Source organism: Hippocampus zosterae, chromosome 21, assembly GCF_025434085.1.
Source record: "Hippocampus zosterae strain Florida chromosome 21, ASM2543408v3, whole genome shotgun sequence".
NCBI lineage: Eukaryota > Metazoa > Chordata > Actinopteri > Syngnathiformes > Syngnathidae > Hippocampus > Hippocampus zosterae.
Window position 1 is genome coordinate 10,179,810 of NC_067471.1, and position 23,698 is coordinate 10,203,507.

The 23,698-nt window shown below is 47.1% G+C and overlaps 2 protein-coding genes and 1 long non-coding RNA gene across 24 annotated transcripts in view; 2 read left to right on the top strand and 1 right to left on the bottom strand.

Moving 5' to 3' along the window:
- Window positions 1-720: 720 nt before the first annotated feature.
- LOC127594021 (ceramide kinase-like) lies at window positions 721-14,787 on the bottom strand. 2 transcript variants are annotated; one of them, XM_052055875.1, is made up of 13 exons: window positions 14,335-14,785; window positions 8,799-8,909; window positions 8,106-8,228; window positions 7,531-7,656; window positions 6,917-6,983; window positions 6,390-6,535; window positions 5,179-5,253; window positions 4,945-5,097; window positions 3,776-3,881; window positions 3,419-3,483; window positions 2,865-3,067; window positions 1,326-1,543; window positions 721-967 (listed from the first exon to the last, which is right to left on the bottom strand). In XM_052055875.1, the coding sequence occupies exons 1-13, from the start codon at window positions 14,477-14,479 to the stop codon at window positions 859-861; spliced, it is 1,647 nt and encodes a 548-aa protein (XP_051911835.1). In that variant the 5' UTR covers window positions 14,480-14,785; the 3' UTR covers window positions 721-858. The 2 variants fall into 2 exon arrangements, with proteins under 2 accessions (XP_051911835.1, XP_051911836.1); XM_052055876.1 differs by lacking the exon at window positions 7,531-7,656 and having other exon boundaries at window positions 14,335-14,787.
- LOC127594024 (uncharacterized) lies at window positions 10,239-11,399 on the top strand. The gene is made up of 2 exons (XR_007960570.1): window positions 10,239-10,384; window positions 11,182-11,399. It is a non-coding gene; the product is annotated as an uncharacterized LOC127594024 (long non-coding RNA).
- A 1,643-nt stretch (window positions 14,788-16,430) lies between the features above and the next one.
- The window catches only part of LOC127594019 (TBC1 domain family member 22A-like), a 130,995-nt gene continuing 123,727 nt past the window's right edge, over window positions 16,431-23,698 (top strand). For 10 of the 21 annotated variants that reach the window (XM_052055856.1, XM_052055871.1, XM_052055870.1 and 7 more), the window contains exons 1-5: window positions 16,432-16,624; window positions 17,013-17,069; window positions 17,806-17,989; window positions 18,065-18,302; window positions 20,530-20,709. In XM_052055856.1, the coding sequence (XP_051911816.1) occupies window positions 16,563-16,624; window positions 17,013-17,069; window positions 17,806-17,989; window positions 18,065-18,302; window positions 20,530-20,709 (721 nt within the window). In that variant the 5' untranslated portion in view covers window positions 16,432-16,562. Of the gene's footprint in view, window positions 16,625-17,012; window positions 17,070-17,805; window positions 17,990-18,064; window positions 18,303-20,529; window positions 20,710-23,698 lie in introns of all 21 variants that reach the window. The other 11 variants (XM_052055857.1, XM_052055859.1, XM_052055860.1 and 8 more) reach the window with 6 other exon arrangements.

Genomic DNA, 23,698 nt, shown 5'->3' on the forward strand with positions numbered 1-23,698 from the left:
GATGGACTCTTCCCAGCATCATTGATCGATCGTAGATCTCTCCCAGGGAGCCCGTTGCGATCAATACAGCCCCTACCCCCCTGCAGCTGCTCCTCCTTCCCGCGTTCTTATTTATCTGTCACTAAAATTTACACTTTAGCCCGCTCGGATGGCGCGTAATGACACATTTAATGAGGCCGGCCGGGATGTTTCCAATTTGCTTGGTGTACTACCTTTTTGCCCGTTTTCTAATTTAGCGAGCGTACCTAATGATGTGTCCAGTTAGTGATTGATCTCCTCTTCAACTCCGCATCAGAGAAACTCGTGCGACAATGAAACTCAGCACCAGTATCTTGATTGGAGAAAAGTTTATTATTTTTTTTTTTGGTTTGTTTTGTTCGTAGACGAGTTGAGGGTCACGTGACACGAAGATACCCATGTCATAAATAATCTTCAAAAAATAGTCACAAATCTACTGTGACCTTCCATCAAGACCGGCTTGACATCCGGAGGTCTCTAATGAGGGCAACAAAATAATCTCATTCGGGCTCATTTCAGTCGAGCTCGCGAGCGGTTCGCTTTTTCGCCGCGGTGGAGCCGCAGGTGCGTCGCAGCGGTGCCGAGACGCACCGCGCCACTTAGCAACCACTTTGCCTTATTATCCCGAAGACGTCATTGGGGGGCCCTGTTAGTTGATCAGATGGGCTCTTTTCAAGACTTGCCCTCTGAATCACATCTGTCTTCATCAAACGAACAGAAATGAGTCTTTCGAATTGATCTGGTCTGGGGTTTTTTTTCTTTCTTTTCCCGGATTCATCATCTCTTGTGGCTCCTTGAAGCCTGGACCACAGAAGAGCGAGCCCACCAAAATGCCTGCTTTCAGCCGGCAGATTGGTGCGCCGCAGCTTCCAGAAGCCACACCGGACTCTGGTGGTGGTTCTTCTCCTCGATGCCCCGGGCAAACACTCTGATCAGCTGGCACTGGACACTGCGGAGAGAATCTTGGTCTTTAAATCATTCACTCCCAAAGACGGTTTTAAACGTCTTTTCAGACTTGGTCTACAATTGGCTGGTACTGAATGAGTTAAGTATCGTGGGAGGTGAGCGCTCGGACCGGCTCATTCCCCCCCGGCCGATTCGTGGGTTGGCGATAAAATGGATGGACGTTGACCCCCCCACACCCCCACCCGCCTTAATTAAAAAGGAGTGCGCCTTGAACACGGGGAGGAGTGTTGAATTAGCAGCGTTACAGCGCGACGCTTCGTTGGCAGGGGACAATGGGGCGTGAAGCTTGTTGTGGGAGCCTCAATTTTACGATTGGCGCGTTGCATTTGGGGTTCGCGCACCTGACTTGGATGGCAACGTGAGGCAGGATCTCGCCGTCGCACGTCCAGTGGCTGCAGCCGCAGTTGCCGTAGTGGCACCCGGTGACTCGGGAGCAAACGGGACCCTGGTCCGCTTCCTTCTGGGGCCCGCTCAGGTCCTCCGGCGACACCGGGTCATCGTGGCGGGGCTGGAAGCGGAACTTGCGCACCCGGTGGACCTCCACGAAGGAGTGGTCAAACTGCGGGTGGATCAGAATTCCGGGTTCAGAGAAGACCACGAGATCTCACTTGATGCTCTCATTCGTGATAGGCTCCAGCTCGGCCGCGTTCCAAAAAACAAACAAAAAAAAAAAGGATAAGCAATTAGCACCTTTGAGGCATGTGCACTCCTAGCCACTAGGTGGTGCTCAAGCACTTGCCCTTTTGACCTGGATGAAAAATCTGCCCATTTTTCTTTCAGTCATCTATAGTGCGTGTGTGTGTGTGTGTGTGTTCTTGTACTCATGACATTGGGAGGACCGGCATGAGTTTTTAACCAACAGAGTGAGGACATTTTGACGAAGTGAGGACATTTTGGCCGGTCCTCACTTTGAAACCCTCTGAATTGTGTGTGTGTGTGTGTGTTGTGTGTGCGTGCTTGCACTTTAGTGAAAGGCGAGATGCTGTAAAACGTTAATTTTAGCCCATTATATTCAAACACATCCCCGGTGATTCCTTAATGAAAAGTTTTTTTCCGATTTGCTTCTCGTTTACAAAAACAGCAGGAAGGCAAGACGGAGGCGCATTAAAGCAAATCAGCATCAGAGGAGCCGAGAGGCCGAGCGGGCGGGGTCGGCGGCGTGGAGAAGAAGGCATTATTTTGTCAGTCTCCCTTTTCGTCTCAGTCAGCATCGCCGAAAGGTTCACTCGTGTCCCGCAAACAATTTTCTCCAACTTCACGGGATGCCATTTTTTCTCTCTTCTCATCTCGCTCCGCCGTCGCCTGCTCCCGTCACCCCCGCCCCCCAAAATAGCAGAGTGACAGCCGCTTATTTGAACATCGGGCTCACTTTATGACCGCCGTCTCGCTTTGCATTCACGCCGGACGCTGCGCCTAAAAGTCTTTGTGACAAGGCCATGAATACGCTTAGTGCTTTCTCACTCCCGTGTTTTTCTCCGCCCGAGCGAACATCGCTACTGATATGAAGTGAATTGTCAGCCGACTCATGCCGCCGCCGCCGCCGCTCGTCCGCAGTGCGGAGAGATGCCGGAGATGGTGACATTTATCAACTTTGTTGCGCTCCGAAATATTGATTTCGCTCTTTGACTTTGCGGTGACTTTGCGATCCACTTCCTGAGGTCCTAATTCCGAATCGCCGGAGTTCCCACGCTATCTCGAGACGGTTTTAGTCTGGTTCTTACGTTCCACACGGCGGCGATTCGCTCCGGGTTCGCCGAGGTGAAGGTTATTTCCGACACATAGGTGAGGGCGTTTGAACTTAAGTGAACCGTCGTTTGCGGGAGGGAGGGGCTAGCACGGCGAGGGGCCCGAAAAGATTGACGGGGGGTGGAGGAGGTTACCTGGTCTTCCTTGTTGGTGTGGCGGAGGAGGTGCTTGAAAAAGTCCAAACGGGAGCATTTGCGCACCAGGATGAGGTCGGCGGTGCCGTCGGCCAAGTGGGCGGCGGGCGACAGGCCCTGCGGACTGCGGGGGCACGCGCAGCTCATGTTGGCGGCGTTGATGGCGATGAATTTCCCGTGTATCTCGCTCCAAGTCTCATTGACTAAACAGGAGGGGGGGGGGTAATTTTATGCGTTATTAACCCAATTTAAAGTGTTGAATTTCACTTTTGTAATCGGTCCAAATAATGACTCTCTATTCCCAAAGTTGCGTTTAGGATCAGTTTTTCAATCCCTCACGTCAAATTTTTTGTTTTTGTTTCTGGAACTTTTTCCCGTCAAAACGGCGCCGGCGTCTCACGTCTCATCCCTGTCATCTTTGCCACTTTTCGTTCGCGGCTTTTCCCGCCCGACTCCCAATGTCAAGAACGGGTTGTACAAATAGACAAACAAGGCGATAACGAGGGCGGTTAGTTTTCATCGATTATTCCAAGCCTGGAAAAAAAACCTTTTACCCGCGTGTGACGGGTCGTCATGGCGCGGCTCCCGTAACGAGGTCTTGCGCTGGCAGACGCTGCACCTGCAACACAAGCGTGACCCGGTTTTACATTTGTCGCGGCGTGGCTGTCACATTCAAGGCTTTAACGAGCCTAACTGATGCTTTATTCGCCTGAGATGCGGGGGGGGGGGGGGGGGGGACGTGGAGCTTTTACTGATCAGCCATACACGCCAACAAGGGTTCAATGTACTTTCCAAAACCAAACCTGGACGTATTGAGCTATTAAGATTCCGCATCAAAGCAAAAGTCCCTCCTCGGATTGGGTCCTCGCCGCCGGCTTTTGAAATGTTTCTTTTTCGGCTGCTTTATTTACCCGGCGCGACACTGCTCCTTGTCCCGAGGGTCGCCCACGTTGTCGTCAGCCGCGACGAACGAGACGGTGCCTTCATAATAGTTGTGACTCAGAAAGGTCTTTACCCCTGAAAGGAAAACACAGAGCGAGCCTTGAGAATTGCTGCCAATCGCCTTCTGTCTGCTTTGTTCAGACCTGAGAAGACAATTTGGAGTCACTAATTGCGCGAGCCCTTTCCTTTTCTCTCGGCTAAATGACAATAGCATGAGCCGCCCGCGTTGTGTCGAGCATCGCGGGATGCAGTTTTGCACCACTCACTTATCGGTTGATGTGCATGAAGGAAGGCCGAGTTCTACTCTCGGAATCCAAATAGCTGCTTTCTTGATTACCAATTTGCACTCGTCTCAAGCCCAAGCGTGAAGTAGAAGACCCATTAGAGTGCTTGCTGCTTTTGGATGGCTGACTATTCCGTTTTGCATGTGGTGCTCGTATTGATAGCCAACATTTAGTGTGTTGATTTGGACTCTGCATCTTTTTTTTTATTGTATTTTGTATTTCTTTTTTGCTGACTATTTTCAACCTAAAAAATAATATTTTCAGGACTTGGGGCCATTTTTATATTAGGGAAAAAATCTACATTAAAAAAAGTAAAAAAAAACTTTCTTTTAAGGACTTGGGGCCATGTAATTTTGTTCTTATTTTTTTGTTTTTGTTTAAAAAAAAATATAAATATATATTCTTTATTGTTTTTATATTAGGGAAAAAATCTACATAAAAAATGTAAAAAGAACCTTTCTTTTAAGGACTTTTAAGGATTTTTTGTTCCATTAAAAAAAAATATATATACTTATTTATTTTTGTATTAGGGGAAAAATCCATATTAAAAAAGTGTACATGTGCTTCATGTTAATAGCATTTTCATCTGACTACATATATTTTTAACTTTGGGAAAGTCCTTAACTACAAAAAAAAATCCATATTTTGTTGTTGTTATTTTGCTATCCAATATTGTCATACAGATTGCTCAAGTGCTCAAGAAGAACCGTTGCCACTTTGATCACCTGGGTCATAGACTACATGAAATGAAGTTGGCAGCAGGGGCAAGAAAGTTCAGGTCAGGAGGGGGGGGGGGGGCATGGGTTCAAATAACAAGCAAGCTCATCCACGTTGACAAATGCTGTTTTTGTTACCCGACAGGTCATATCGAGCGGGGCCCAGCCATCGCTGCCTCTCGCTGTCGGTCTGAATGTCGGCGTAGAAGCCGTAGCCCAGCAACGAAACGGAATATCGGAGGAATGTGTCCTTGTGGTGCACTGAGGACACGTCCATGGGTTGGGAGTCACCTGTTCATACAATCACAATCCACTATTGTGACTAAAAGACGAGGGAAGGAAAAAAAAACTACACTGAAGAGTCACACCAACCGACAATGATGTGCAAGGCGGACGTAACCGGATCGTTGGTTCCCACTGTAGCAAAGCAGATGCAATCAGTGGAGCCTGTTGACGACACGTGAAAGTACATTGTCAGTAGTAACGCTAAGACTGGGAGTATATTTTGAGTACCTCAATTTACATAACCTTTTTTTAATAATTGACCTTTTCAAGCGTTCAAACATTCCCAAGCTGTCCAAGTCAAATGTTAAGGGTACATTTAAGATAACGACCCAGTTGACAAGCCCCTAAAGGCCCATTCGTTCTTCGGTATTAAGAGGAGCAGCCATATGTTCACATGAAGGCAAAGTACCCTCAAAATACTTTGTTGCGGTATGTTCCGAAAAGGCCTCTAGGGTATGGTTAAACATACATCAGTTTTCGGCGCTTTTGACCGTTAAAAAGGTTGTAAAAGCCGCGTGAGCGAAAATAGTTCTGCAGAAGTGTGCAAAACACAAACTGTTGTCATTGCTGTTTGTATTTTAATGGACATTATTTGGCATTGGACAAGATGTGGCGGCCATTTTCTTCCGTACACCGTCAAGTGCTTCTCGTGTTTCAAGTGCTCCCTCTAGTGGTACATGAAAGCATTACCTTTTAATTCACCGAATTAAAAACGGTCAGGCTGCATCATGTCGTTACTTTTCGGTACAGTTCGGTTGCATTTAACTTTTAAGGGCAATGTACAGTCATGCTTTGAGATACGTCCCCCCCCGCCCCCCCCCCCCCTGTATCCATGCCAGTGTTGTTTGTTAGCACCGAGCAAAAGTGCAATTCTACAGCATTCGAAGCCGACGACGACCAAACGACGGCTCACATCTCCAAAAATCCATTTAATTGGAGGACGTGGAGTTCTTTCCCTTTGCTCTTTTATCCGGCAACTTGAAGAAGTCGGACGCAGAAGAACCAGCGGGGGGTCGCGTTTGAGCCCTCGTCTCAAACAATCAATCACGCTGTGCTACTGGCCAACCCCCGCGCTTTGCATTTGCACTTTTCCTGCAATTATTGCCGAAATATCCCATAGCTACGTCTCATTGATGACACTTGGAGTGACCGACTCAGTCAAGCCCCCGGTGGGACGAGCTGCCGCGTTGCCATGGCAACCCTCTGTAGTAACTAAGGCCCAAGTTCTCACTTCCAATGCGTCGCTCACACCCTAATAATGATCAACATTCTTTTTTTTTTTTACCACGCAGGCTCACCCGCAGGGATGATCCCGATGCGGAGGGAACATGGCGCCAAATGGGCGTCGGGTCGGTTGGTGTCGATGCCGTGCTCCCTCTGGGTCCTGGCGACCAAGCCGTGCAGGATCTCGTTGAACATCCCGTCTCCGCCCACGGACACCACTCTAAACGCACATCGAACGGCAACGTTTGCTGCGGAAGCTCTCTGCCGGGCCAATGGCTTGCGGTCGCTGTAAGAGGTGAGTACAACTTTTTTTTTTTTTTTAACCCCCAATTGAGTTGCTCAACTTAATTTCGGAATTTAATTTTTTTTTTTTTGAAATGGTTATTTTTCACGTCGGAACAGGGGTGTGTCGACTTTTTATAAGCACTCTGTTTTGTCATTGTTCACAGTGGAAGGTATTTGAATCCGTATGAATGCTGTCATTTAAAATTATATCAACAAATATGAGCGATACGACACTTATGTAGTAAAATTTCTTTTAAAAAAATGTTTGCGCAATTGACAATCTTAAATGATTTGTTTTAAACAAGTTAAAACTCACCCATCGTACCGATCCAGATTTGCTTCCGTTTTCAAGTGATCTCTGGCGTGATTGGCCCGCTCCGTCACTACCGAGACAAATAAAGTTGTCGTTTCCTGTTAGCCCATTGACAAGGAAAAGACAATAACCGGCAGGCAAGAGAAAGTACCGCAATTTGAAGTATTTAGTGGACCCCGTTGGACAGATCGGTATATGGGACACAAGTGCGACAACAAGAAAACCCAATTCGGGTATATCGCCGCCCGCAGCCAAGAAAAAACGAAAATTCCAACTGTAAATCTGTGCGGCGCCCTTGGAAATAACAACACGTATAAAAGACTTCGGAGCGGCTGCCGGTACTCGGGAGCAAACTGTATTCACTCCGACGGACCATCAATAGCGCCGACGATGTGTAGCCGCCGCGAACGCTTATTGAATAATAGATGTGTTTGGATACCCGAGCTTATCAGCTATCAGCACCTCCATTAAAGTTGCCGGGCGTGATGAATGGCGCCATCAGCCCAAATCATATTCCCGCGAGCCTCTTCGCGCCGACACGGGCGGGCGGGCGGGCCGCCGAGAGTCATTTTTTGAAATTTAAACGTTGAAGGCACACCTCCGGTATAGCCACCCACCGATCACATCCGTGGCGATGCCGGCTCGGCAAAACAGCGGCGCCACCTTCTGATCGTAAATGTGCTTCCCGTCCCGCTTCCCGCCGTAGGGATTGATGTACACCAGCAGGCTCTTGGGCCGATTGGCTGCGGAGAGAAAGTATTAAGATGATCTTTTGTTTTTTTCCGGGGGGGGGGGCCCAAGACTTGTCACCTGCAGAACGAATGGAGCAACGTGAACAATCAGTCGTCGGAAAAGTGAAGCTTCTGCCAATAGAGAAGAAAAGTAGCTTCGTTTAAATGACTCCAAGGATGTAAATTGACGACATTTCAGCGCATTTTCCGACCAAAACACTTAAGTACATTTAAAACCAAAATGGGGGGGGTAGCTTTCTCCATCGCGCCGCATTAAGCTAGCCGTTCATATCGACGCACGCGTCCGCCCGTCAAACTTTAACGAAGCTCTTTTCTCGCCGAAAGCCTCGTCGACGGCACGACGATCGCAATTTTCAACATCTCGACGATCGCCAGAAGCGATCGTTCAACAATCGTCAGCGTCGAGGGCGCGCCGACCGCATCCGTCCGTACGTCCGTACCCTGCGTTGCCAGTTGATCGTTGATCGTCTGAATCCAGTGCTGGCACAGTCCCGGATTGTCACAATAAAAGGTGATCTCGTCGCATCGCCACCGATACTGCGTCGTCCTCCTCACGTAGAAAACTGAAAAACAAAACAGAGTGCTTATTTATTTCTTTTTTTCCGTTTTTTTCCCGAAATGAAATATTTACAGCGGTTGCGTCCTTGAAAATGTGCACGGCAAGAACTTTAGCAGTCATTCGCTCTGATGAATTACGCTATTCTGATCCTCTGGTTTGGCCGCAATCTCATCGTCATCTAACCGAGATGCGGGGGGGCCCTTTCCGTGTATGATTAACGTAAGAGCCGCCCGTCTTTGGGCTTATTTCACTTAGCGTCAAGGAAATTGGCATGAACGACCCGGTTTACAAAACAACGGCGGCTAATACGGCGCGTCATTTGAGTGACAGAAGATTCCCGAGATTTCGCATGGCGATTGATCAACACAGCCGCAGTAAGTCTATCGGCAAGGCCGCGTTCGGAGACGACGACATTTTTCTAGCCTCATCGCCAAAATCGAGTTAAAGCTTCTCAAATTGCCGCCGCAGTGCCGAAAAAAAAAATTAAAATTCTTGTGTCTGGCGGCAATTTTGCGATGCCGCTCAGATGTCAGAGAGGCGGCGCGAGGTTGAGCCTGCGTACAATCTGGCTTACCTGTGAACGCGTGTGTGTTGAGCTGTAGGTGCTTTGTTGCCCTTGTCTGGTCGCCGGTGTCCGTCTTGTGCACGGCCACGATTTCAGACGTGTGAACGGCATGGCTGTGAGCTGCGGAGACATTTTCCGCAATCCTCAATTATTCAACTGGCTCCCCGTACGCGTGCCCACAGGGTGTGATGCTCTTTTATTTTTATTTTTATTTTTTCGCTGAAGTACTTTTGCTACGTTATGAGTTTTGTACTTGTTTGTTCACACGTGCGCATACGCCATTTAAGATGCTCCTTTTCCAAATGCTTCACGTGTGATTTAAAAACAAAAACAAAAAAAACCCCCCGCGCGTATCATTTAGGCAGCCTTGTTCATGAAAATCTATATATGTTTTAAAGTAGAACATGATCCGGTTCCTCCGGTCCATGGAGAGCAAGTCAGACAGAAGGCTTGCCGGCGGTTACATCAAAGATATTTAATCAGGACTAATGTACTACTTGCGAGAAAGCGAGCGTGGTAATTAAGGGCGCTGTTGCGCGGCCAATTCAGTCTTCTAAGGAACAGTTTGCCAGATGCGCCTAAAAACTCATTCCAAACTAAAAGGGAGAAAAAAAAGTTAGAGCGCCTCGTTGTTGGGGCTTTAAAAAGCCCCACAACAAGAGCTTTAGGGATTTTTTTAAAAAATGATTTTGAGATTCATTTTATATACTTATAGATATTTTTTAAGATTTGGCAGAATTGTGAAAAGATGTTTTGTTTTCACTTAGGGGAGGGGCTTGGAAGCTCATTTGCATATCGATTTGGGGATAGGTTTTATATTTATCCAGGCTTGGAACCGGCACGGAGTTGGAAAAGGATTTGAACTGACCCCTTCGACTCTCGGGCGCATTCATTCCTCCCCGTCTCTCCCCCTGCCGAATTATGAAGTTGATATGGCGAAATGGATGGCGGGCGCCGTGACATATTATTTCTCTCCGGGGAGTCTGGCCAGGAATGGGATTTCATTTCATTTTCAAATAAAGATGATGCGGCGCGCGGGCGTGAATACGTTTAACGGCCGTCGATATTCACACTTTGACAAATAGGCCGAAGACCGACGGTCTCGAGGGGAATGGCGGGGCGGGGCCATTAAGACGCCGCGTATACGAATGCCTTACTCTCAATTACCCTTCTCCTAGATTTATATGGCAAAGCCCTCAAACCGAGAACCGCACGTGTATTCTCAGATGCTAACAAAAATCGACGCGCCATTTAACGCGAGCGTAGCAGATAAAAAAAAAACGTTGATGATTAATGGAGAAAAAGTGCCTGTTAATAATTACGATAAAAATACACATCAAGGTGACTTGGCTCATGTACGTCATGTTATCTTGCTTATTGTTATCATGTTTATGAGAGTGCTAATCACGCTTTTTTTTTTTTTTTTCCGCTCCCTGTCTCTAAGTGACACTCAGGAAGCAAACACTCAGGGGGGTCAAGGGGTTACTTTCTGCCAAGCAACAAGTGACCTCAAACATCATTAAGACTTGTGGTCATTTGAACATCTTGGACAATCATTTGAAACTGGAGGTGGCGTTCCCATATTGCTGTCTCAGGTACGCATGCGCACACACACACACACACACACACACACACACGCTTGGATATGCGCCGGGAATAATCCTTTCAGCACACACACACACACGCATTGCAGAACTCATCCACTCCACATGCACATTTGGCCAAGATTTGAGCCGAGTGAAGTCCTCTAAGCTACATGCTAAGCCCCTCGGCCATACAAGGCGCAGATCCTCTCTGCTCCGCTCTGACATCTTTGCCTTTGTGCTCCGAAAGGATCTTAGTAATGGCACTCGGCCACACTGAGTGGCCCATTCATGCCGCTCGGCTCAGCGTGTTGCTTTTGAGCTCAATAGGTCGCCTCGCTGCTGAATGTCAGGTTTTTAGGTGCCATGATGAGTGTGTGCGTGTGGAGAGATTATCACAGTTAAAGATGGTGGAAGGTTTAGTTTTTTTTTGTTTTTGTTTTTTTAAGAATCCAGGCATTCAATCCCAGGTATGTCTTTATGTATTTCAAAAAAAAAAAATCATAGTAGGGTAAAGGAGGGTTTGAAAATCCTCAAAAAAGGGTCCTCAAAAACAGTACATTTTTTGAGGACCCTCAAAATATAGTATATAAAATGAATCTCAAAATCATAAAAAAAACGTTAATGTCACCCTGACCAAATGAATGGCGCCCGGCGAGTGACGGCTTCAAAGGCCTCCAAGAGAGGACCCTTATTTATGCTCATGCCTTGGGATGCAATCTAAAATTCATTTGGAACTCACTGTAACGGCCGTAAGAGTGCCATTCTGCATTCTGACAATTGATGGTGTTGTGTTTTGGTTCCTTCAGGCATGTTCCTGCTCATCCTGATTTACCAAAAACCAACGCGGCATCCAATCTGACAGGATTCCTCGCCCACATAAAAAAAAAAAAAGGTTCGTCTCATCTGTTACACTGGCGTGTATCCGACTTCAAACACACGCCAGGCCTCACCTTCCTTTCCTTCAGCCTGACAAAAAAAAAAAAAAAAAAAGAGCTGGCTTATTCATATTCCGCTCCACTCCCATGCCCCCTCCGCCCCCCCCCCCCCGCTTGTACACAGTGGATGGCTATGTAATCCCTTTGCCGTTCCTGCAAGTTGGCAACAACAGCGTGTTAGAGGACAAGCCGGCGCAAGTTAAAGGAAACGTTGGCCGTGCCGCTCGCTGCGCTGTTGAAGTCACGGCCATTTTCCTTTTCGCACGTCTCCCCTCCGAGGATGCGAGCCAGAAGATAAGCGACTTTGCAATACGTATGCAAAAAAAAAAAACAAAAAACCCCCCACACTTTTCACACAAGTGCCGCAATGTGAATAATTAGGATAGTCGTGCAGTTTTTTTTTTCTTTCCCCATCCCTCGCCAGAAGGTCTCCACCCTTTTGCGTTGATTCATCGTGTAATTAGCTTCCCTCCTTCTCTCTATTGACCCCAGCTGCAGCAGGTAAAATAAATACAATCACGGTAATGAAAGGGCCCATATTGCCGCACGTAATGCGGTATAAACCTGCAGTTTACCCAATCTCCAGCTGTCGTTTTTTCTGGCATTCCTCTCCCCGTAACCCCCCCCCCCCCCCCCCCAACCTCCCCGCGGCCGTCTCTCAACGTACAGACAGGTCCGCCGTGCATTGAGCGCCGACTTTAGATTACAAAGCACAGATTCCGCCTGGGTACACTTGGCAGCGGACTGTCAAACACGACGTGCGGCTCGCTCCCCGGCGCAACGGGTTTGCTCGACCGGCGCTTAAGCAAACAGATGGAGACGAGAGGACAAGCAAGGTGGAAGGTGTAACAGGAGCGCGCTGCCTGTCGCTAGGGGCGCCGTGCTTTAGCTTTAGCTGGTTAGCCATGGGGTGGGGGGTGGGGAGACACGATCCAGCCTTTCCAGATCCACCTGCTCCATCAGTTCCTATAATTGACGCCAAAATAACGCTCTGCCTAGCCAAACGATGTCATTAAACCCGGGCGACCATGACGAGTCTAAAAAATAAATAATACTGTTCTTGTTTTGATAATCAACTGAGGACAGGCAATACACAAGCATTTTGATAAAACCCCTTTTTTTAACACCGTTAAGTCACTGCGCGTATATTGATACACTTTAGAGGTGCAACAATTAATTAATCACTAATTATCGATTAATCGTTTTGAGACTTTGATACCCTTAATATTAACCAAGCCCTCAGTAAATATTCTCATGTTCCTTTTTTTTAATGTCCAGAATAAGACAGTGGCAACCATTTGAGTTGTTGCTCTTATTTTGAAAAACCAATAATCAACATTCGCGCCAATTTGATCATTATTCATCAGTGACATTTTTTTTCCTAATATGATTTTAACGCGGCGTAGTTCGTCCCCCCCCCCCCCCCCCCCCCCCAAAAAAAAAGCTGCCGCCCGCTTCACTTGAGCCCAAACTTCCTTCACTGCCCTGAGTAATTCGGCAACTGTAATTCTCAGGATCTGTATCTGGCTTTACCTTTAAACAGGGCAGCACATACCCTGCCCACCCCCCTTCGCCGGTGGGCCAAGTGAGGCTTTAGTGGGCCTCCGGTAGCGTCGCTTACTGAGCATAATGATTTGAAGGCGAGAGCGTACGCCTCGAGTTTTTCAAAGATCTCCCTTCCAGGTGGGAAGCCCGGCTTGCCCGCCGCTGCCGTGATTTGACCGAGTGTCTTTTGAAAACGGAGGATCGCATCTCTGCTCCCTTGCCTATGCGCCTGACTGACAGCTGCTCTGATTCAATGAAATCCACCGAAATGTCAACAGCGCCGTTGCGGTCCGCAGCTCGCGATGCACAAGTGACGTTGACGACTCATAATGAGTCGTCGTGACATTTACACGCACTTGATGTTTGGTTTGCGGGAGGACAAACGTGAAAAGCAGGCCATACATAGTGAGGCTGCCGTGTCAAATGCATGACGCGATTCCCTGTGATGCAATCTGTGAGTAATTGTTCGGCTCTGTCCGGTTCAACTCGTATTTGCTTCTCCATCAATCATCCGTCTCGTTTTAAAACACGCATTTGGGAGTATATTTGAGATGACAAAAACAACAATTCCTCCCACTCATTATTCGCATACCGAAGATGATTATTTCCAAAACGGTGGGCTTGGAACTTGTATCCGGCGTCTTGGACAAACCCCCCAAAACAAAACAATTTCCCTTTCCTCCAACTGTCCATTTTAATCCAATTTGTCTCCGGTTTTGTGTCCGCCCTTCATGTTCCCGGTGACGCGCTCGGGTCCCAACAGTCACCAGGAGACATTTTGACGTGACCAATTTGGAACATCGGTTCAATAAAAACAAGTGTTTATGGCGGGATATTATAGGGCGCTTGATACCACTTTGAAGAAGGTCAATGGGCAAGTTTAAAGTGAAGTACGACCACGGTAATTGCCCCGCTGAATACGAGGCGATGATCTTAGACTGGGGAACTCGTTTACATGAGCAAACATTGGCCCTGGAGCTAATAATACCCATGTCTGCTGTCATCGGGCTTGCCAAAAAATAAAAAAATAAAAATGCATGAACAGAAGATCGTAGCTATTCGCACATTATTAAATAGATAATTAGTAACCTGATTTTTTGTTTTTGTGTGATAGGAAAAAAAATATCAATATTTTGCAAAGGCGGAAGTCAAAAATAAACGAGCGTGCACTCCTTATTATAACAGGGGAGGTGTTCAAAATTGACCAATCACGTTCAAACCCATCATGGGACTCAGCATGCGACTTTCACAATTTCAAGTTCCTCTGATGAAACCCAATTAAAGTCCAGCTGTTTTTTTCCGATCCCCATAATGGTAGAAAAACTAAAACTTGTCATTTTAACAGGGGTGTCTAGACTTTTTTTCCCCCCAAATATCCAATAGATAAATAGGGACATTCAAAAACGAGAAAAAAAAAACCAAAATACTTTTGTATATAAGGATATAACTCATCCTGCCTCTCTTTTGGATGCAACTTACCTGTTGGGGAAGTGCTGCCAGAACTTCTCCTCCAGTTCTTCCTAATGTCCTCCCATGCAAGAAAATCCCGAAAAAGAGCGAGCTGTACCTGCCCGTACTTGTGGCAAAGGTCAGATAACAACAGCGCATGCTGATGATCCATCATTTAGTCAACTTTTGCAGCCGCCACCATAACAGACTGAGCTCACTCCGTGCATGCGCTTTTGTGTGTGTTGTCTCATGCTGTCAGGGGAACTCGTTTGGCGCAAAGATTCCGTACAAGTGAAAGATGATTCACACCAGGAAGACAAAAAAAAGTATTTACGGCGCAAAGAATGCAGCTTGTTGAAGCCACTATAATATCATGAAGGCATATAACGCAGTTCGGCATGAACTATAATGCATTTTTCGTTCTCTTGCCTCCTGGTTTGTAGAATTAAACCGCACCAGGAAATGGGACGGAGTGAGAATTCATCGGCTAGAGTTTGAGAGTGAAGCAAACTCTCTACATCAGCACTATCAGCTCTCATGACCCAAGGGCACGAGGCACCTGCCACTTGGGGGCCCCCAAACTTACACAACATTCCATTTGTTTTGTTTTTTTGTTCGATTTTTTTTACCCATGACTTGGCAACTTCAGGCTGTGGATTGTTATTTCAAGTCATAGTACCACTGGGAAATTGAAGCCCCTGTGGGGAGAGAGAGAGAAAATGGAACTGAGGTTGCTTTGGGCCCCTAACAACAAAAAAGACAAACCGAGTCACACTCGGTGAAATAACTTTTGGGCAAAGAATAAAGAAAAGAAATAACACTTTCGAGGTAATATAAAACACGTTTTACCAATGAAAGTATGCCCAAACGAGCACCCAGTTTTTAAATGATCAAGAGTCCTCTAATTTTAGCTGCATTCATTTCATGTTTGTTGTAATACTTTGTGACGTAGTCACTCTTCTTGCACCACAAAATGGTACTACAAAACTACTGGTTACTCTAAAATGGTTCAATGATTTTGTTGTTTACGATGATACCAGTGCAGCGTGTTATACCGGAGACAAATTCCTTGTGTGTTCTACATACTTGGCCAATAAAGATGATTCTGATTCTGATTTATTGCTTTATTGTTGTATACTGTATATGATAGTTGCTCCATGTACAGCACTTTGTATGCAGGATGGCTGTTTGCAAATGCTCTGTAAATAAAGGTGAGTTGAGTTGAATTACATTTTTAAAAATTCCAGACAATTGAAACATTAACCCTTGAGTCCTTCAAATGAAAAAAAAACCCTAAGTTACGCATTTTACAATTTTTGAAATGATGAATTTTGTGTTATACAAACATTCTTTTATTTTTTTTCAAACACTCAAAATGTTCAGAGGCATCTGTGCTATCCATACATATATAGTTTTTATTAGTTCTTTGGGATTTTTTATTCTTTATTTTTTGCAAAAGGAAAAAAAAAATTGTGTCTGGAGGTCCCAACCAAGACCTACTAACAATCCCGACCGGACGTGTTCATGTAAAATGCATTGGTTTGAAGCCTCCTGCAAAAAGGCAAACTCATTTGCGATCCTCTGGCGCCGCCTAAAAGTTGCACTATTGGAACGACCTCAACCCAACAATGTGGCATGCATACGGCTGTCCAAGCGAAAACAAAGCGATTGACGTAAAAATCGCGTGAAATGCATGTTTACACATTAGGTTTACGATGCATTCAAAAATATGATATGTGTAATATGTAAATTGTGAAGATTACGGAATCAAAACCTTTTTTATTATTGCTGCAATGCCTGAGAATTATCAGCCGGTGACGTCATGAAATTTAGGCCATTTTAGACCCCCCTCCATACGTTTCAGCTCTCTCGTGTTTTTCCGAATGCCTTTGCCTTTGATTTAAAGACATAATTTTACATTTATCGCAAGCGGTGGACTACGAGGGTTAATGTAATACTTTATTCAAATTTATTCCACAGTTGTTTTCGACTTGTCAACAAAGCTCCGAGTTGAAAATAAAAATCACAATCATCGTCACGCCTTCCTCTGGCAAATGCCACTTCTGATTGGCCCACGATGAGGAAATGCCACTGCGACCAATCACAGACGCGTACGCACCGACGAGCCCGTATCAACATGGCAGCTCTCTGAGTTTTGCAGGAAGCAACCTGGTGTAAATAAAGCGTAGTTGACGTTTTACCAGCAGCGACAGCGCCCGGGCGCCTTTCCTGAGGACTAATCGGACCCGAAGGGTAAAATGTCTAGTGACGGAAACAAAAAACAATTCTGGAAAAGAAACGCGGCGAAGGTTCCCGGCAGGTGAGTGACGTGTTCTGCCGACGGCTAGTTTAGCTACCGAGGCTAATTCACGCCTAGTCCCACTTGCTGAGATTCAGCCGTAGAGTTTCACTCTCCAGTCCTTGTCAAGCTGCTCAATCGCGACTTTTCACGCTTCCTGAGTCTGCGACCCATTCCCCTCATAGCTGCAATTTGCACGTTGCAAGCCGGCTAAAGCTGAGATGCTAATAGCGGCTATCGCAATCACAGATTTCTCTCATTCCACAACCGTACAAATGGGCGCTCAGATTTGACAATGAAATGGCTGCACCGGCTTCTAGCCCATTTGTGATCTTCTAGTATGTGATTTCGCTCAGCTCAGCATGCGCTGACACTAGTTCATTCAATGTCTCTATGTCACTTTCCCCAGCATTCAGCATGTGTATGGCGCACAGCATCCACCTTTTGACCCACTTCTTCACGCTAAGTAAGTGCACCTTCCTGTGTATGTTTTTATGTCCAGTATTTGTTTGTGGGTGTGGTGCATTGACTTCATTTCTCCTACAGTTGTTTGGTATTATCGTACCTCTTCACCGGCTTATTGTAAACACGCAAAAGGAGGAAGTGCCCTTACCAGAAAATCAAGTTGTGTTTGAACTGCTTTATGGGAAACTAATCAAACCAGGCCTCAAGACTAGCAGCTTTATTTTTATATATACCTGTGTATATATATAATATATATATATATATATATATATATATTTTTTTTTTTTTTAACTACAAGCACATTGGGTCCTACCCAGAAAATATAGGGGCGGAGATTGTAAATATTCACTTAACTCATTTTCAGTATATTACTGATGAATATGGCGACATGTGGAGCAGATATTTGAAAAATAAATCTGTATATTATTGGTGCGACATGCACAGATTAGAATTGTTGTAGGAGTAGAAAAAGTTGTAGGAGCAAAATGCCACCATTTAGGAAAACAAGAATCAGATGTTCTATGTATGTATATGTATCTATGATCAGTGTTTGTTTAATCTGCCATTTCTGGATTTCCATAAAAGTAACTTTGATTCAATTTTAAGACCTTTTGAATGAACATGGACATGTTGGCCCCCGCACATGCTGCAAATAGTCAACAACATCCACTTTAAAAACAGATTACAGCTGAAATGACAAAATATTTTTTTAGTTTTTCTTCTTCCCGTTTGTCTAGTTTGATTAAAGCTGGCCCGCGGCCGTCTCCTGCCACGCCGGGCAAGCCCAAGAAGGCCACCACGTTCCAGGAGTTTGAGAGCATCACGAGCGATGCCTGGGACGTCGGGGATGACGACGACGAGCTACTGGCCATGGCCGCGCAGAACCTCAACATCGAGGTCGTTATGGAGACTGCCAATAAGGTAACAAATGGGATTCTTTGCTTGCTAGCTAGCTAGCGAGCGAGTCATCAAACCTTTTGGCTATGCTCTGCGCAGGTGATTGAGAATCACAGCAAGTTGCAGGAGAGGCAAAAGCTGGATGATCCAACGGAATCGCCCCAGAGGCACGACGACGTGCCAGATGAGGAGGAGGAGGCGGCGGACGACGACGACGAGGAAGACGAGGAGGCAGATTTGACCAGTCCGGAGGTTTCATTCTCATTCCAAGATAGCCTGGACACTGAAGGTCGCCTGGTGAAATCCCACAGCGAAGCTCCCATTGGATCTCCGAAAGGTTAGTAGCTCGGATTCCTCGTTATTTGAAGTCTTTACACCCAAAGCTGTCAACCGGAGTGATCTTTATATTCTCATGATTATGTCATCACTCTCAGTCCACACGGGGGGCAATAAAAAAAAATCATTGCGTTTCTCCATTTCCGCCTGTGAGGTGCTATTCGATGATGATGATGATGACTTGGAAAACATGCAGGCCCCCCAGGACCTGAGTTTGACACCCCTGATGCAGATGATTTCTGCCAGCGCATCGTTAGAGAGAAACGTCGGCGCAACTTGACGACAGGCCAGAATTGAACTTCTCTGATGTTTGAAGTGTTTTCATCAGCCGTCGGCTGCGCTCGCATTTATTGCACTAAAATGATTCGAAAGTGGGGAGCTTGTGGTCGGGGGGGGGGGGGTGGGCACAGCTATCACTCCGCAGATGTTCTAAATTGCAGTTTTATATAGCATTTATATTCGTAATGGTTTTCACCCATTCACCCGGAGCTGAGCCAAAGGGCGAAGCTCTCAATTTACCGGTCGATCTACGTTCCAAGCCTCATCTATGGTCACGAGCTATGGGCTATCGTGACCGAAAGAACGAGATCCCGGTTACAAGCGGCCGAAATGAGTTTTCTCCGCAGGGTGTCCGGGCTCTCCCTTAGAGATAAGGTGAGAAGCTCGGTCATCCGGGAGGGGCTCAGAGTCGAGCCGCTTCTCCTCCATATCGAGAGGAGCCAGATGAGGTGGCTTGGGCATCTTATTCGGATGCCTCCTGAACGCCTCCCTGGTGAGGTGTTCCGGGCATGTCCCACCGGGAGGAGACCCCGAGGAAGACCCAGGACACGCTGGAGAGACTATGTAACCCACCTTGCCTGGGAACGACTCGGGATCCCCCGCGGAGAGCTGGACGAAGTAGCTAGGGAGAGGGAAGTCTGGGCTTCCCTGCTAAAGCTGTTGCCCCCGCGACCCGACCCCGGATAAGCGGTAGATGATGGATGGATGGATGGATGGTTTTCACCCATATGCATATGAAGAAAGTCAATGAAGAGGTTGCCACTGATAATACTCGACAGCAGTGTGTAACCCGTTTAAAAAAAAAAAAAATCCTTTTAATCATACAGTACAGCTTGTCACATGCACAATCTGGCTAGCTGTCGGGCCGTCTGCCGTCGGATTTGTTGCGGTGTTGAGATTACATAAACAGCCCACTGCCCTCCGGCGCTTTGTCTCATCTCCATGGAGACGACGCGGCCCGCGCTCACGCGCGCCGTCAGATCGGACGGATATGCGCATATGTAAGACAAGTTATTTTACACCTTCGGGGGGGGGAGAATGATGCAAAACCCCACATTAGAGAGGCAAAGCTGAATAAATGAATGGCTGATGCATGCAGCAGGGAGGTAAACGGTGTACGCCGTTGTTTATGTTTTGCGGCGTCACTGCGTCGGACATATTGAAGTCACTCAACAAGGGGGGGGGGGCATCTTCTGTACCTGCGTCCCTGTTTGGGGTTTGTCTTTGGCGCAACTCGTCACTCGTGTTTGCGCAGTGTCTCTTTGGAGTCTTTTGGGGCGCATCTGGAACGACATTCGGCAGAGCGAATTAATGCTCGTCCCTGCTGCCGTGGTGGCTTCACACTAGAATCACGCACATCTCGTAAGCAAGCCATTGGGGTGGGGGGGAGCGGGCGGGGGGAGGCGGGTGACTGCCACCAACACTAATTACAGTCGTTTTCACCAGGCGGCACGCTTGCAGCAAAACAACATTAAAAGGAAAATGGTCACATCACTTTCAAAATGGAGATTCGGATGGCATGCTGCAATGTAGTGCAGACGGTAACATTTTTTGCCTTTGGCGCATTCCTCCTCTAATGGGAAATGGGGTCATTCTTTTGATATTAAAAAAAAAATAATAATAAAATCTTAACGAGACCGCTCGGAGCAAGTTTTCATTCATACACTAGTCCATCGAGTTGCATTCAGTCGTGATGCACTCGTGCTCCGTTTAGATGCTCTGCGTATATTTTGTTGACTAGAATCAATACAATACGCCCCCTGTTGGCCTTTCCACGAAGGTGCACTTTCATTCAATGCAGCTTTGTCCCATCTAAAAACCAAAGACTCCCCAAATTGGACGTTTCATCCATCAGGCAAAAAAAATACACTAGCTTGTGTGTTTTTCCGTCTTCTCTCCAATGCCCCCCCCCCCACTAACCGCCCACTTTTATTTTCCTCTCGTGGCAGATGCAGCGGGTGAGCACGCGGCCCTCTACAGACAGCGCTCGCTGCCCCACCGGCCGGTCATCCCACTTGTGGCGCGCATGGCCGACCAGAACACGTCGGGCACTCTCGCCATGACGGAGAGGGAAGCGTCACGTCTGGATAAATTCAAGCAGTTGTTGGCTGGCCCCAATACAGATCTTGGTAAGAACCATTCAGATTTCCTGTTTTTATTTTTTTGGGGGGTGGGGGGCAGTTATGCTTTGACCTTCTCAGTCACGAATTTCCATTCCTTTGCACCCGTTTGGCTCTCAGCTGTAGTCGTTCCCGCTCACTTATTCTGCCAGCTGTGCTGCACTTTTAACAATGTAAAGCGACAAGGAGCGGAGCGGGGGGGGGGGGGGGTTGTCACATAACCGTCTGGAGCCGCAGATTAGGATGAGACCGAAAACACCCGCACCTCAGACGCCAAATAACGGCACTTTTGTTCTTGATACCACTGTATAAACGGTATGCAATAGCTTTATGAATATTTTTTGTTTGCTTGTAGCACAAAGCAGCCCTATTGTTGAGATTGTCGTACTCCTTCAAGCCCTCACCAAATCTCCCTTCAAAGCCTCTTTCATCATGTGTCCTTTGTGTCATGCCTTGAGCGCTTTCTGCGCGGCGCCTGGAGAGCCCTCGAGAAAAAAAAAGAAAAAAAAAAAGAGGGGTAGAGCATGGAGGGAATTAGCGCTGAGCAACTAATGAGTCACGGGCTTATGCCGAACACGCAAAGTGTCGGGAATGGTTTGATGCAGAAATGCCCTGATGTATCTCAACTGTGACAAACGGGGCTTAGTTCAAGGCTCCGCGCTGTCTAATTCAGTTTGATCAATTAAGTCAGGTATTAAAAACCCCGGGTGGCCCGGTAGTCCAGTGGTTAGCACGTCGGCTTCACAGTGCAGAGGTACCGGGTTCAATTCCAGCTCCGGCCTCCCTGTGTGGAGTTTGCATGTTCTCCCCGGGCCTGCGTGGGTTTTCTCCGGGTAGTGCGACTTCCTCCCACATTCCGAAAGCATGCAAACTTGCAACAATGAGGCACTCTAAAGCAGCCACCCCTACCTAAAGCCCCTGTACCGGGTTCAATTCCAGCTCCGGCCTCCCTGTGTGGAGTTTGCATGTTCTCCCCGGGCCTGCGTGGGTTTTCTCCGGGTGCTCCGGTTTCCTCCCACATTCCAAAAATATGCATGGCAGGCTGATTGAACACTCTAAATTGTCCCTAGGTGTGAGTGTGAGTGTGAATGGTTGTTCGTCTCTGTGTGCCCTGCGATTGGCTGGCAACCGATTCAGGGTGTCCCCCGCCTACTGCCCGGAGACGGCTGGGATGGGCTCCAGCACCCCCCGCGACCCTAGTGAGGATCAAGCGGCTCGGAAGATGAATGAATGAATGAATGAATAATAAGATTGTTGTCCGTGATGACCGCAGACTCTACATTTAAAGTGAAGTCACATGTCCATGTACCGAAAGGCACATGCTGGCCAACCCTGGAAGTGGGGGGGGCTGGTGCCCCTTGTGTTGAAAGAGCAACTCGGGGGGCATCTGTCCTTGAGCTTAAAGGAGGGCTGTAGGGATGATCAATCGGTTCACTTCCTCTCTTGAATTGTGCAATTAATCGCAGCGGCGGCGTCGTCTTTTTGGAGGACAAGGCCCCCCCGGCGTGTCAGGGCTGCCTGACTTTGGAGGCGCACGGCGTCAGGGCGGTGTCCCTCTGCGATCATTGCGGCATCAACACACCGAAGCATCGCGGCGGTCTTCGTGCGCTCGAAAAAGGCTACTTTGTTTGACACCGATTCTGTCTGCCTGGGACGTTCATAACACTGTCCACACTTGCCCCTCCTCCCTCGGTGACAGCAGTCTGCTTATCGTGTAAGGTCATGCGGCGGGATGCTGACCTGTGCCTTTGCAGAAGTGGGCTGATTGATGTCGGGTGGGCTGCGCTTAATTATCGCCCATGTCCGGAGGCGAGCCTGCCGCAGCGGCTTTGAGTGTCAACGTGACGGTCATCAGTGAATGTGTTGCCTTCCCGTGGCGCGCTTTTGAATTTCAAAATAAGAGCGTCAAGCGTAAGTGCAGGAAACGTCATCCCTTCATCGTCTTTGCTGCCCACCAGTGCGTCGGTTTGATTAAAGTGAAAAAAAAAAGAGCTTTATGGAAATACAATCCTCATCGCAGATTTGGACTGACCAATTCATCAAATCCAAATGCAATTTTCAAATTGCCAAGGCTGCAATTTTTTCAGCATTTTTGCTTCCTTTTGGTCAGTCGGTTGGCTTTACTTAAATATATATTTTTAATAAATATGTATACTTTTGTCAAATCTAATTTTTGTTCATTGTAATACAAAAATAATCACAAATCATTCAGGCCTTATTCATAATGCCTTATGTATCAATATGCCAGACACATATCTTATTAGAGCTTGCTATGCAAGCACGATCCGAATCTGAATTTATTTTAAAAAAATAAATATCAAATTATCAGGTCATGTTTAATCCGCAGTCGCTGCAATCAGGACATTTGTCGCATCGCTCCGGTTGTAATTCAGTGCGTGTATTTTTATTGAATGGGCCCACTCTGGATGTGAATTGTGTCGTTTGATGAGGCTTCTTTATTGCCAGGCGCCGTATGAGAGAATTCATCACAATCGCAAGAGCAGGTCTCAGGGCTTGCGCTGGCGTTTTGCACGCCACTTGTTCATTACGACCTGAATTCACTGAGCATATTCATTACGCGTTCCACTCTTGCTCAGCCGCCGCGCACAATGCGATTGTCGCGCGAACGTCATGGAAAAGAGAAATTTCCACAAAAAAATCGTGATATCGCCGCGACTGCGACGTTTCAATTAAAATTTCACGCACGCACTCACAATCGTACGCTCTCATATGGCCAATGTCCCCTTTCGGCCATCTGTGCCATCAATCAGGCTGGCTGGGCAGGTATCATCGGTTGTGGTGGTGGTGAGGGGGGGGGGAGAGGGGAGGGGGGGTGGAATTTTTACAAGAGTCTCGTTAGTTTACGAGCATTCTGGCGGCAGGCCGTCGTCCTTTTTTAGATCGTCCAAGAATCTCGCCGCGATGAAGGTTTATTGGAGGGGGGGTCTTAAATTGTTTTTAACACCCTGCATGATAAAGATGTCACTTGTAATGGCAT

Coding starts and splice junctions, on each gene's coding strand:
- LOC127594021 (XM_052055875.1), bottom strand. CDS start 14,479: ATGATGGATCATCAGCATGCGCTGTTGTTATCTGACCTTTGCCACAAG. Junction 6,984..7,530: donor CATCGCCACGGATGTGATCG/GTGGGTGGCTAT, acceptor TTGTCTCGGTAG/TGACGGAGCGGGCCAATCAC. Junction 5,098..5,178: donor CGCCTTGCACATCATTGTCG/GTTGGTGTGACT, acceptor TTGTATGAACAG/GTGACTCCCAACCCATGGAC.